Consider the following 13,543-nt stretch of genomic DNA (forward strand, 5'->3'; position numbering starts at 1 on the left):
ACATTCTGACCATCTAAATTCCATGTAGTTTGACTCTTTGCTTTCCCTCCAGAAAAACAACCCACACCTATTGTATAGAGTAGCTGGCACATTCTACCCCAGACGTGGCTGCATTTCAAAAATGAGTGATCAATCCCTAACATATATAGCTCCTTAAGTATTTTGGCAACCTTCAGGATGATGATGTGCTATTTTAAAGTTTTTTCCTTTATTGATGCTGATTTTATTATATAGCAAGTTTAAGGTTGTGTTTTAATTTAGTTCTAAAACTACAGTTTAGAAATAACATTAAGAAAAAGACAACTTGAGTTATCTTAAGAGTGCCAGAGTCCTACTTTACTGTTTCAAAAATAGTAATTTAAATAAAAAGTTAAAGGTCACTTACTCACTTGAACAGGCGAAAATAGGACAAATGCAAGATGGAGAGAATGGGCAAACTCTGCTTTTACCTAAGTTTCAAGATCTGCTTACACTGTACGGTATGTGAGCTGTAGGTAAATATAATTTTAGTGAAACTTGGCACTTAAATTGAGCTTTTCTCTGACTTTATTTAAACTCTGGAAACTGCAATTTGTATAGGTACACACACCTTCCTGACAGAGGAAGGAGAGCAGTTTCCCCATCTGACAGCTGCCAAATCTAACTCCAAAGTCACAGTCACAGTGACAATGAACACAGTAAGTTTTTCTAGTAGGGAAGAATCCTGTTAATAATACGCTTACTGTTAATAACACAAATCCAGACTATATCCATTCAAATAACAGATTCTGTTGAAGTTCAATGTGTGCAGTTCACTCTGCTATAGAGTTGTTAGGACAAGGAAGCACTCTTTAGGTCAAAGAGGGGTAAAAATGTGTCTACACATATAATTTCAAGACTACAGCACTAGTTTAAAAAGCAGAACTATATTTATTCTAAAATTTAGAAATACATTTTGAAAAAATTATATTTTCTATATGAAACTAACAGTAAAACAAATGTCTCATACTGCCACCAACACCTCATTTAATCAAATTTCTTCTTCCACAGCCACAGAAATATTGAAACTGCTATAATTAAATTTTTAAAGTAAAAAAAATTAATATCTATACAGAGTTTGATCAAAGAAACAGTGGCATTTTCCATTAAGTATTGTCTCAGATATGATATGCTTACAATTTTACATAACAAAAATGAAGAATCTGAATAAGTAATTTACTAAACCAAGCTATCACAATTGCTTGAATAATATCTGGTTTTCATACCAACAAGAACAAATGAACATCGGGGGAAAAACGTTATGAAATCAAAACTAACCCACGATTTTAAATACCAGTCCATCCTGACTGCACCATCAAATGGTTTTAATATAGCCTCTCATTAAGTTCTCATTTTTCTTGTGATGGTACAGTGCCCCTCTTCTAAAGGTTTAATTCTCACTAGCTTTCCTGACAGCTAGAATTTTTTTTTCTGCATCTTATAAAGGCAGTATCAGAAATAGTGTCTGACAGACTTTTGTGTTTAGATGTATAGAAAGGTTAGTCAGTGACATATAGGAATCAGACTTGTAATTTTTAAGCTGTTCTATGACTTTGATTCTAAAGTGGATCCTGTAGTACTTAGTATTGAAAGGGGTTATTTGACAATAGGTGATAAAAATTGTGTTAGTCCTTCTTAAAAATTTTTAGGAAGTCAGCCGTAGGTCCCTATATCTGTAAAATGTGTAGATACAGGGATGGATTTAAAGACTTAGGCTATGTCTACACTTCCACTTACGTCAGTATAACTTATGTTACTCGGGTGTGAATAAGCCACCCCTCTAGAGACATGAGTTACACTGACCTAAGTGCTGGTGTGTATAGTGCTATGTTGACGAGAGAGCTTCTGCAGACGTAGGTGCGGCCGCTCCTTGGGGGTGGATTGATTAAGTCAATGGGAGAGCTTTCTCCTGTCAGTGTAGAGTGGCTACACTAGAGAGTTTACAGCGGCGCAACAGTGTACAACAAAATTGTAGCTTTGCTGAGGGCACATTTCTTGCTTATGCCATCTGTCTGGAGATTTCAGTTGCATAAATGAAATCAACAAGATGTTGAGGTGGCTGTGAGCTGGGTCATAATGCTGAACAATGTAACTTTGGTAATTTTCTCAATGACCTGCTGCAAGATCGCCTTGTTTGTGGAGTTCAGGATAAAGTGCTTCAAGGCTGTCTTCTTGCTGAGCCAAATTTGACATTTGCCATTGCTAGGAAAAGACCCTGGCTACTGAAACAGCATCATTGCCCGCTGAGAAAATTTTTGTTGTGACAACCAACATGAACACTGTCACAATCAGAAAATTGTCATTGACAAACTTAGCAGAACAATGGGAACTCAAGCACAATGTTGTTGGACAAGATTAATTGTCGGAACATCTGTTTAGGCTGCGGAGAACAGCATCAGTGCTCTGCGTGTAGATTCAAAGATATGGAGTGCCGATTCTGCAAAAAGAAAGGTCACATTGTGTGAGTCTGCTAATCAAGATCAACAGTGTGAAGCAAAAGGACTATTGCAAGCATTCTCCTCCTTAAGTGTCAACCAAACTCAACACTTCCTTCAACAATGATGTCAAGAAGCTTTACCGTATTCAGAGGAACAAAGAATCTCAAGGTTCTGAAATGTTTGCAACAGTGTTCATTAATGGTCATGAGTACGAAATGGAAGTCCACTCAGGCTCTGGAGCGTCAACGAAGAGACCTTGTCTTTTTTCCCCTCTCATTTTACTCCCATATTGGCAAGTCTCTTGCGTGGCTTTGGAGACTACAATGGACAAAAAGTTAACTTCATCTGAAGCTGTAATGTAAATGTTTGCTACAACTTTTTCCATGCAAGATTGCCTCTCATCATTCCAAAATGTTAGTGTGAAAGCCTCTTACGCAGGAACTGGTTCACACTATTGAGAATCAGCATCCATGCCATCAGCAAAGAACGACTAAAACAGATAGTCGACAAATTCCCTCAAGTGTTTATGGAAGAATTGGAAGTTTACGAGGACCACAAGTGTTGCTCCACTTGGATTCAGCAGTTGTGCTGATCAACATGAAGGTCTGGAATGTACCGTTTCCCCTATGTCTGAAGATTGATTCTGAGCTAGAACTACAGGGAATCCTTGAGCCAGTTACACTTACAAAATGAGTTACGTGACTGTATGTGTAGTTGAGCAGAATGACAACATGCGAATCTATGGAGATTATAAGTGCACTTCAAACAAGGCACTCAAACAGCACCTTTACCCAGTGCTTGCTGTTAACCAACTGCTCAGTGTTCTGGCTGGAGGAAAAGTCTTTGGAAAACCTTCCCCAAGCATATCACCAGCTGATATGCAGACCATTATTACTCATTGAGGTCATTTTGAGTCTAGTGTCTCCAGTTTGGCATTTCTGTTGCACCAAGAATTTTCCAACATTTAATGGAAACTCTGCTTTCCAGAATTCCTGATGCTGTACCATATGGAAGTCCTGCTACGAGATCAACAGAGGATGAACGTGCTGAGCAATTTTGAGAAGTCTTGAACCGATTCGAGAAATCAGGCATTTGAATCAAGAAGGAAAAATGTGAAATTGGAGTTACAAGTGTCACCTTCTTGGATTATCCCATCAACGCATCTGGTATCCACCTGACAGAAAACAAGATGTGAGCAATCCATGATGCCCCGAGCCAAATTCCAAACAGGAACTTCAAGCATTTGTGGGGTTGCTCAACTTCTATCAGTGTTCTTTCAAAAAAGGCAGCAGTCGCTGAACATCATCATTACGTTCTTGACAAGGAAGTTCCATAGAAATGGACTCTCCTGTATGCAGAAGCCTTCAAGAAGTTATTGACGTCCGACTCTGTTCTCATCCACTGACTAACAGAGGCTGTTGATTATCTGTGATGCATCACCTTATGACATCGGAGCTGTTCTCAGCCATCCCTTGCCAGATGAAACTGAGGCACCTATCGCCTACTATTTCAGAACCTTCCGGTCCACCAAGAGAAAATATGCACATATTCGTGAAGAAGTGCATGCTATCATTGCTGCAGTCAAGGAATTCCACAAATACATCTATAGTTCTGTGATTGAGATTCGTACTGACCACAAGCCACTTCTAGGAATTCTCTCCAATAACAAGTCAACACCTCCAGTCATGTCATTGTGAAAGCAACAGTGGAGTGTCTTATTAAGTGCTTATGACAACGTGCCTGTCTACAAGCCAGAAAAGTCTATCGCTAACACTCACACACTGCGACGAATGCTGCTACAGAGGCTGGATTTTGCCATTCCTTCTCCAACTGAAGTTTTGGAATCCCTCCCTGACCCACCACTTATGGCTGACTCAACTGGGAGTAGAGAGGATAGGTGGCCAGCTGGGAAACTGCCTGTAGAGTTCGAACCATTTTTAAATTGTCAACATGGGCTTTATGCCCATAAAGGTTGCCTCTTAAGGGGACGTGTTTTTATTTCAGAAAGAGGTCATTGAGTCACCTTAGATACGTTACATGCCGCACATCCAGGAATTGTGCACATGAAAGCATTAGCCAGAAGTTATGTCTGGTGGCCAGGTATCGATACTGACCTAGAAAGAATTGTAAATGAGACTTGGTCTACACTACAGAGTTAAGCTGACATAAGGCAGCTTACATTGACCTAAATATGTAAGTACATACACTACAACGTTGCTTCCGCCGATGTAAGTTGTCCACTATACTTTACCTCTGCGAGAGGAGTAGTGCTTAGGTCGATGTAGTTAGGGTGGTGCAGAGTCTGTGTTGACACTGAATTACTTACATCACCTGTTGGCTGTTAGCCCTGTGTGGAGCCCCCCTGCTCTGGGTCTGACAACTGGGGCCCACAGCTGTCAACCCAATGCAGGACCCCAGGGTGAAGCGGGGCTCCAGCTGTTTGCTGCACAATGCCCCACAGAGTTAAGTTGGTGGAAACATTTCTGAGGAGGACGCAAACCATGGATAAAAGGACCACTGTGGTAATTACTGCAGTGACTATATGTTCACCTAAGTTAGGTCGACTTACTTTGGTAGTGTAGACAAGGTCTGAGTGTAGCATATATCAACCTACTTGAAATAACCCACCAAAAGCCTCAGTTTTTCTCTGGGAGCTGACCAGGAAACTGTGGTCAAGAATTCATATTGACTTTTGGGGGGTCCTTTTAGGGAAAGAACTTTGTGATCATAGTAGACTCTTCCTTAACATGGCTCAAAGTGATCTTAGTCTCATTACAAACATGTAATACAATGATCACTGCTCTTTGTCAACTATTCCTAACTTGTGTTACCAGATACTATCGTGTCCAATAAGAGAAATGCTTTTATCTCTGAGTTCAAGGACTTTGCTGAAAGCAGTCTCATTCAAGCTGTTACCATAGCACCAAGCAAATGGTCAGGCTGAATGGGTGCTGCAGAAAACCAAAGATGCTGTAACAAGGATCATCAAAGGTGACTAGCTGACAAGATTTGCCAGGTTTCTCATTGCTCCAGATCTCACTCCATTCCTGACTACAGGAGTTAGCCCAGCCAAACTACTCATGGGATGATGTCTTAAGACATGCCTCGACCATCTTAATCCCAACCTGGCTAAGGAATTGCAACACACCAGGATCAGGTTCTGGATTCCTCCTTGAGATCATACACCCTGCTTTTTTCACACCATAAGAAAGTGTATTCAGTAGACATTACGGTGCTAGACCAAGGTGGGTTCCTTCAACAATCATCTTCCGGTCCCGTCTCCTATAAAGGCCAGACTGCCAATGGGCAAGTTTGCTGTCATTACATCGGCTCCTGAGAAGACGCTCATCTCCAAACAACGTTGCTCCAGAGGAGTCTTCAGGTGTGCCTCCTCTAAAGCCAACTATCAGTTCTCTCCTTATCGGTACCGCCTCCAATCTGACACTCCGAGCTTGTCGAAGTTGCTACTTGAAGGGGACAGTGCTCCTGTCTTTCTGGGGGTTCCCATTGGATCATAGTTAGGAAAGACACCTGCCCTGTGGAGTGTCATAGAGAGACTGCAGTGCAGGTCAGAGCACTACGGTGGCTGAATGATCATGTTGCTGAAGAGGAGAGGGGTGTGATTTATGCATTGGGGGGCGCTGTAGTTTTATGTAGGGGGATGCGCTCACCAGCGGCACTGCTGTTACTACCCCGAGTTGTTGCCCAGAGAGGAAGTTGTTGCCCAGAGTTCAGTTCAGCTTTCTCTTTGATAGCAGACAGTTCGTCTATAGTTTTCCTGTTCATGACAAACAAAATAAGAGTTTATTGTTGCTGCTGACTGTTAGTGATTACATGAATTGCTCACCACACACATAAAACACTAAAGTAATGAATAGATGGGCAGGCAATGCTTTGTAGTGTGTGCAGAGGTGAACAAAAAGTAGCTTAAAATTTAGGACAACAGTATTCCAGTGAAAATACAACTGAATCTGGTTTCTTGCAGCTGTAGCTTCACGTTGATACGAAACCATATTTTGCTGGCTACCATATATACCTCATTTTAACTCCTGCTGTAGTCCGTATTATTCTGACCACTTGTCAAGTCAGGAATCTGTGTCTTTTAAGCAATTTTACACTTTGACAATACAAGAAATAGAAAAAGGAGGCTGGGCATTGTTTTGTTACAGAGAAGTGTCAGTTGTATTTGCAGACATGTATACTTTAGTGTAAAAAAAAATGTAAATCTGACAGCCTTTTCAGTACAGATAATTCAAAAAACATTGAAAAGTTTGCAGTAATGTCTCTAGCTAGATCAATTCTTGTTATACTCATAAAATTACCTTACTCTTAGAGTAACAGCCGTGTTAGTCAGTATTCCCAAAAAGAAAAGGAGTACTTGTGGCACCTTAGAGACTAACCAATTTATTTGAGCATAAGCTTTCGTGAGCTACAGCTCATTTCATCGGATGCATACTGTGGAAAATACAGAAGATGTTTTTATACACACAGACCATGAAAAAATGGATGTTTATCTCCCGGGAGAGTGAGGGGAGAAAACCTGGATTTGTGCTGGAAATGGCCCACCTTGATTATCATACACATTGTAAGGAGAGTGATCACTTTAGATAAGCTATTACCAGCAGGAGAGTGGGGTGGGGGGGAGAGAAAACCTTTTGTAGTGATAAACATCCATTTTTTCATGGTCTGTGTGTATAAAAACATCATCTGTATTTTCCACAGTATGCATCCGATGAAGTGAGCTGTAGCTCACGAAAGCTTATGCTCAGATAAATTGGTTAGTCTCTAAGGTGCCACAAGTACTCCTTTTCTTCTTACTCTTAGAGAAATTATATCCTTATTAAGGATTCTCTTCTGGAATCAAACATATTGTAATGATCAGTGTAGATGGCACTACCTGTTGGTGGAGGTGTGGTCTATCTTTATCTTAATGCTAAATCTTAATGTTTTATGTTGTCTTGGTTGGGGGGTTGGAGGGTGGGAAGATGGAGAGAGAAAGTGGGAAACTGGGAGGAAGTTAAGTGTTAAGTGCTGAGAGGTACTTGCAGTGTTCAAATAAATCCTTTGATTTCTGCATACAGGTAGTGCGACTGGTGGCAGTGGCTTCAAGATGGCAAAAGCACTGACTCGGGCTGCAGGGCTAAAAATAGCAATGTAGACATTCAGGCTCTGGTTGGACTTGGAGTCCCACCCCCCTGCAATTTTATAGCCCTGCAGCCTGAGCCCTGTGAGCCCAAATCAACTGACCCAGGCTAGCCACAGCAGTACTGCAGGTCTCGTATTGCAGTGTAGACATACCCTAAAAATACAAGACAGGCAAAGGGTGGGGGAAAAAAAGCAATGTGACATACATACACTACAGAAATGCCTGTAAATGCGGTGGGGGGAGGGGAGTAGAGTGTTTCAAATAGATTAGGCAACACAAGTGGCAGAATGATATTCCACATCTTTGGAGAATTGTGGCAAAGTCAAGACCAACTGACTGGAAAGAGCGAGCAGGGAAGTAGGTGGCTATGCAGTCAGAGGTAAGCTAGAGTAAGTTCATTAGAATTTTATTCTGTTTTTAGCAAAATCAAACTTGCCTTTAACCTAACTCTGTTTTTTGAATGTTCTGTTTAACTATCTCAACTACATTTAAATGTTTTTTTTTTTAAACAGGTGTCAAACAAAAAAACAAACAGCTCTCCTCCCCCAGCACAATTATCTAAAATCAAAGTACCTGCTCCACAGACTGTACTGAAGAAGGAAAAACGGCAGAGTTCTTCAAGGTTTAATGTTAGCAATAACCGAGAACTCCAAAAACTGCCAGCTTTAAAAGGTATCTGTTTTTTTCCTTTTATGATCTTTGTTAAAGTTTTGGCGTTCTTAGGGGTAAGTTAATAATAGACACGCACTTTAATTTCCAAAAGTTGGCTTTTCTTTATATGAAAATATAAGTTGTTGTCTATCACAGCTGAAATGAAGATTTCCTAATGCGCGCCCTCCACCACCAAAAAAATCAAGGTTGGTATATGTGTAAATGTTACTTGAGCACAGCTTGACCAGATGCTTACTTTAGGGTGAAATTCACTTCTTTCCACGTAAAACCGTTGTAATTGGGTTTTGTGTGGAAGACTAAGCAGTGTTGAGAGGCTTAGATTTCACACACCAAAACGCACAGGCAGGCCATGCAGCTGCCCTTCCGCCATCACCTCCACTCCTCCTTTTACAGCAGCTTTTGGGCCACTGTATTCTCAGATTCAGCAGCCCTCCTCATCCTAAATACACTCAACCCCCTCCACACATCCCTATTCAGGACCAGCGCTAAACTAACCTCTGGAATTTAGTGGATGTGTCTAATCTGTCTGCATCCTTCTGGAGGGCTAAAGTGGTTTAGAGGGCCTTGTGTTAGCCCTGTGAGTATTAGTGAATTTTTCCCTTTCTGATTAGAATGAAGTCTTAAGTTTTGTGTAGTTTTGAAACCACACTGACCAGCTTTGGTGAAGAGAGAAAATTTCTGACTTTCCTTTGATATCTTGTTATTACTTGTTTCTGCTAGTGGTCCATTTTGTGCAAACTTGTATTCTAGCGCAAAACCTAAACAGTGACATCAGCAATGTTAAGGCAGAAAAACTTCCAAACATGTGGCATATATGATGTAAGATGAGCTGATCTGTTGATACAAAAGTGAGCGAGGTTGCTTTAAGGTTTTGTGCTAGAGTGCGAGTTTGGATGTGGGGTATGTATTGCTTTTTGAGATCTGTTAAAGATGGAAGTGAAAGCCTTAGAGTGGCATGTTTTAACAACAGTGTTGTAGGCAGTGTGAAAGTGGCTGAGAGAGACTTTTCCCTAAATTCTTCATTTCCCTGCTTAAATTTATTAGTGTCCTTTGAAAATGAGGAAATTCTGTTAGCTTTTAAGCCAGTGTTAACTCTTTTGCTCGTTATGTGACACTTCTTGCAATAGGGAGGGTTAGGCTCTACTGTCCTGTTTCCAAGCAGATGTCGTTAGTGATAAACAAAGGAAGAAAAATATGTTGCAGCAACTGATGTGCACTGCATTAGCAGAACAGTCTCTAAATAGAACATTTCTTTGTTTCTTTCAAGGGATGCTAACTGCTTCCTTAATAGATGCTTTCCATTTATTTTATAAAACCTGTAAATAAAAAATGCTTTAGTGCCACAGACTGTAAATAGCATTAACATACATATCTCTGTGTGTGTTCAGCTATCGTGACCATTTCACCATAATTACACGATGACAACTTATTTTTTGCATTACTTTCCATTTTTTGTGAGGTGGTAAATTTAGTACTTACGTTCACAGCACTGGAGACTGACAACCTTTCTTTACCCAAAGAAGGGTAGTGCTAGTGCAGACTTCTCCATACAATCCTGCTAATGTGATGACTCCTGTTCTGGAGTTACCACCTCTATGGAGAAGAATTATTTGTGTATTGTGATAGTAACCAATTGTGAAAGACACTGTACAAACACATAACAAAAAGATGTCCCTGCTTAAAGTTTACAATCAAAGAATAAGACGAGAGAACGCATAGGGAGTATAAGGTAGTTCAGTGTCTGTGCCCCTTCAGACTTTGGCTTCAGTGCTTAAACTGTAAACCGAGCAGTCAATGTTGATGTGAGAAACAGTCCATTAAAAACTGGCAATGATGTTTTGACCTTGGTGAGTGTCATGGAGGTGGAAAATTCTATCCTATCACCAGTCCCTCAAACAAATTCTTGGATTAACCACTGATGTGCATTTTTGAAAACCAGAATGAATTATTCTGTAAGGATTATATGCAGTCTAACACACTCTTGTTCTGTTGAGAAATAAGACTCAGTTGTAGAATGGTCTGTTAATAATGTTATGACTTCGTTGGAAAAGTTTTCTATTATGAATATGCAGGATTTTATTCACTAATGAAATAGTCTTGATTTTCAAGTATAAGTATTCAAACAGAAGGAATACTTCTTACTGTGGTCATGTCAGCATGGTAAATGTTATATTTTAAAATATATACTCTATCCTTGTGATTTTGAGAATCTGTCCATTTAAACTCGTTTGCTAAATTAAATATATTTAGCAATAAGTTTGCTATTAGAAGAAAACACTGAACCTCTTGGATGGTGATTAAATATAAAATACTGTTTCAGCACTGAAGATCACTCAGTTTTGTGCCTTTTTGTTGCAAGTGTATTCAGTCCTAGCTTTATAAAAACGTAACTTCAGTAAGATGTTATAACTTTAAAAAAAACCCTCTTTTGGTTTGGTCCCTAACATTGTCACAGTATTTTTCATCCCACTGCACTTTACGATTTGTGTGATGTATGTAATATGCACATAGAATCGTAGCAGTGGAAGGGACATCAAGAGGTCTAGTCCAGTTCCCTGCATTCATGGCAGGACTAAGTATTGTCTAGACCAGGGTTTCTCAAACTTGCTTGCACCCCGCCCCCCCTTCTGACAATTTGCTTACTACACGACCCCAGGAAGGGGGACTGAAGCCTGAGCCCCACTGCCCAGGGCAGGGGGGACAAAGCCCAACCCCTCCTCCATAGGGTGTGCAAAGCTTGAGGACTTCAGCCCTGGGCGATGTGGCTCGGACTTTGGCTTCATTCTGAGCCCCAGCAAGTCTAACACCAGCCCTGCTGATCCCATTAAAATGGAGTCCCGATCCAAAGTCTGAAAATTGCTGACCTAGACTATCCCTGACAGTTGTTTGTCTAACCTGCTCTTAAAAAATCTCCAGTGATGGAGATTCCACATCCTCCCTAGGCAATTTATTCCAGTGCTTAGCCACCCTGATGGTTAGGAAGCTTTGCCTAATGTCCAACCTAAACCTCCCTTGCTGCAGTTTAAGCCCATTGCTTCTTGTCCTATCCTTAGAGGTAAAGGAGAACAATTTTTCTCCCTCCTCCTTGTAACAACCTTTTATGTACTTAAAAATGTATCATGTCTCCTCTCAGTCTTCTCTTCTCCAGACTAAACAAACCCAATTTTTTTCAATCTTCCCTCTTAGGTGGTGTTTTCTAGTCCTTTAATCATTTTTGTTGCTCTTTTCTGAACTTTCTCCAGTTTGTCCACATATTTCTTGAAATATGGCACCCAGAACTGGACACAATACTCTAGTTGAGGCTTAATCAGTGGCGAGTAGAGCGGAAGAATTACTTCTTGTGTCTTGCTTACGATACTCCTGCTAATACATCGCAGAATGATTGTTAGGGCTTCCACTCGCCCTTCCTTGGTTCTTGTCACATAGACAGAAAGCAGAAGATCAGAATCCAAAGTGCAGGCAATGCGATGTTTATTGAGGTTACCAAGGAAGCATGATCCCACAGCTCTGTACACTGGTAGAGCTTTCCCTGTCCCCCCTCCTCTTGCTTAGCAGGCTTAATTATACCTGTAGTGCACGCCTCTAGCTCCACCCCTCACAATTTATGGTCATGGTCCGTTTTGGAGGGTCATGAGTCTGGGGGCTTCGGTAACACTTTTTTTTTTTTTAAACCTAATGGGAGGGGTAGGGAGCGAGGTTGTGTTTCAGCCAGGGTCACAGTTTCTTTGGCTTTTAGTGTTTCTTATACCTCCCCTCCACTCCCATGCACTTTGCCCCTCCCAACTGGTTGCTTGACCTTGGCTTGGGAGAGGAGTTGGACATCCTTCAAGTATACACTCGTATATTAAACTCCCACCATACCCTGCAACACTTTAACTCTCTTCCTTATCTTTTCTCATTGTGCTATAAACCCCGTCTGGCTGTGAGCAGATGAAACACACTGTCTTTATTCACACGTGTTGGTAAGGATTTAAGAGTATCAAAAGTCAAACGGTCAAACAAAACCCAAAATTCTACCTCAGGCTAATAAACAGGCCGAAATACTGTATTACCATCACTAACAATGAAGTTTGCTTTTTTTGCAACAGTGTTCCACTGCTGATTCATATTTAGCTTGTGATCCACTATGATTCCCAGATCCCTTTCTGCAATACACCTTCCTAGGCAGTCATTTTCCATTTTGCATGTGTGCAACTGATTGATTGTTCCTTCCTAAAAGTGTATTCTGCATTTGTCCTTATTGAATTTCATCAGACCATTTCTCCAGATCATTTTGAATTTTAATTCTGTCCTTCAGAGCACTTGCAACCCCGTCCCAGCTTGGTAGCATCTGCAAACTTTATAAGTGTACTCTCTATGCCATTATCTAAATCAGTGGTTCTCAACCAAGGTTCTGGGGCCCCCTGGGGGGCCGCGAGCAGGTTTTGGGGGGCTGCCAAGCAGGGCCAGCATTACATGGCCATGAGCCCTGCCACCCGGGGCTGAAGCCGAAGCCTGAGCAGTGTAGCTTTTTGGGGGCCCCTGTGACATGGAGCCCCAGGCAGTTGCCCTACTTGCTACCCCCTACTGCCAGCCCTGGCTTTTGTAGGTAGAAAACCAGTTGTTGTGGCACAGGTGGGTCGTGGAGTTTTTATAGTATGTTGGGAGGCCTCAGAAAGAAAAAAGTTGAGAACCCCCGGTCTAAATCATTGTTGAAGATATTGAACAGAACCAGACCCAGAACTGATCGCTGCGGGACCCCACTTGTTATGCCCTTCTGGAATGGCTGTGAACCACTGATAACTATTCTCCGGGAATGGTTTTCCAACCAGTTATGCATCCACCTTATAGTAGCTCCATCTAGGTTGGATTTCCCTAGTTTGTTTATGAGAAGGTCATGCAAGACAGTATCAAAAGTATAAACAGTATAAAGTCAAGATATACCACATCTACCACTTGCATCAGTGGTATATCAGTGCATCAGATCAACATTCTGGAGCTGAGAGAAGTTCAATATGCTTCCAGTACTTCTTTCATGACATACTAGGCCACTCAGAGTAATGCTAGACAATAGGGCAGCAATGTATTACATCAGCCACCAAGGCAGAGCAAGATTCCAGTCCTTAAGTGCAGAGTCACTAAGACTCTGGAGAACTTGTGTACTTCCTATCGAAAAGGCATATCAGTGGTCTATCTGAATACCAGGCTTTCAGAATACCATTGCACGCTCCCCGAGCAGACGTGTCTGGCAAGACCATGGATAGGAGCTCAGACTCTTTCACAGCATCTG

At 41.3% G+C, this 13,543-nt stretch overlaps 1 protein-coding gene across 3 annotated transcripts in view; it reads left to right on the forward strand.

The window, feature by feature from the left end:
- Positions 1-13,543, forward strand: part of PPP2R5C (protein phosphatase 2 regulatory subunit B'gamma) — a 374,584-nt gene that overhangs the window by 205,891 nt on the left and 155,150 nt on the right. For all 3 annotated transcript variants that reach the window (XM_048853964.2, XM_048853965.2, XM_048853963.2), the window contains one exon: positions 8,115-8,274. In XM_048853964.2, coding sequence (XP_048709921.1) covers positions 8,115-8,274 — 160 coding nt within the window. The remainder of the gene's footprint in view (positions 1-8,114; positions 8,275-13,543) is intronic.

Source organism: Caretta caretta, chromosome 6 (assembly GCF_965140235.1).
Source record: "Caretta caretta isolate rCarCar2 chromosome 6, rCarCar1.hap1, whole genome shotgun sequence".
NCBI lineage: Eukaryota > Metazoa > Chordata > Testudines > Cheloniidae > Caretta > Caretta caretta.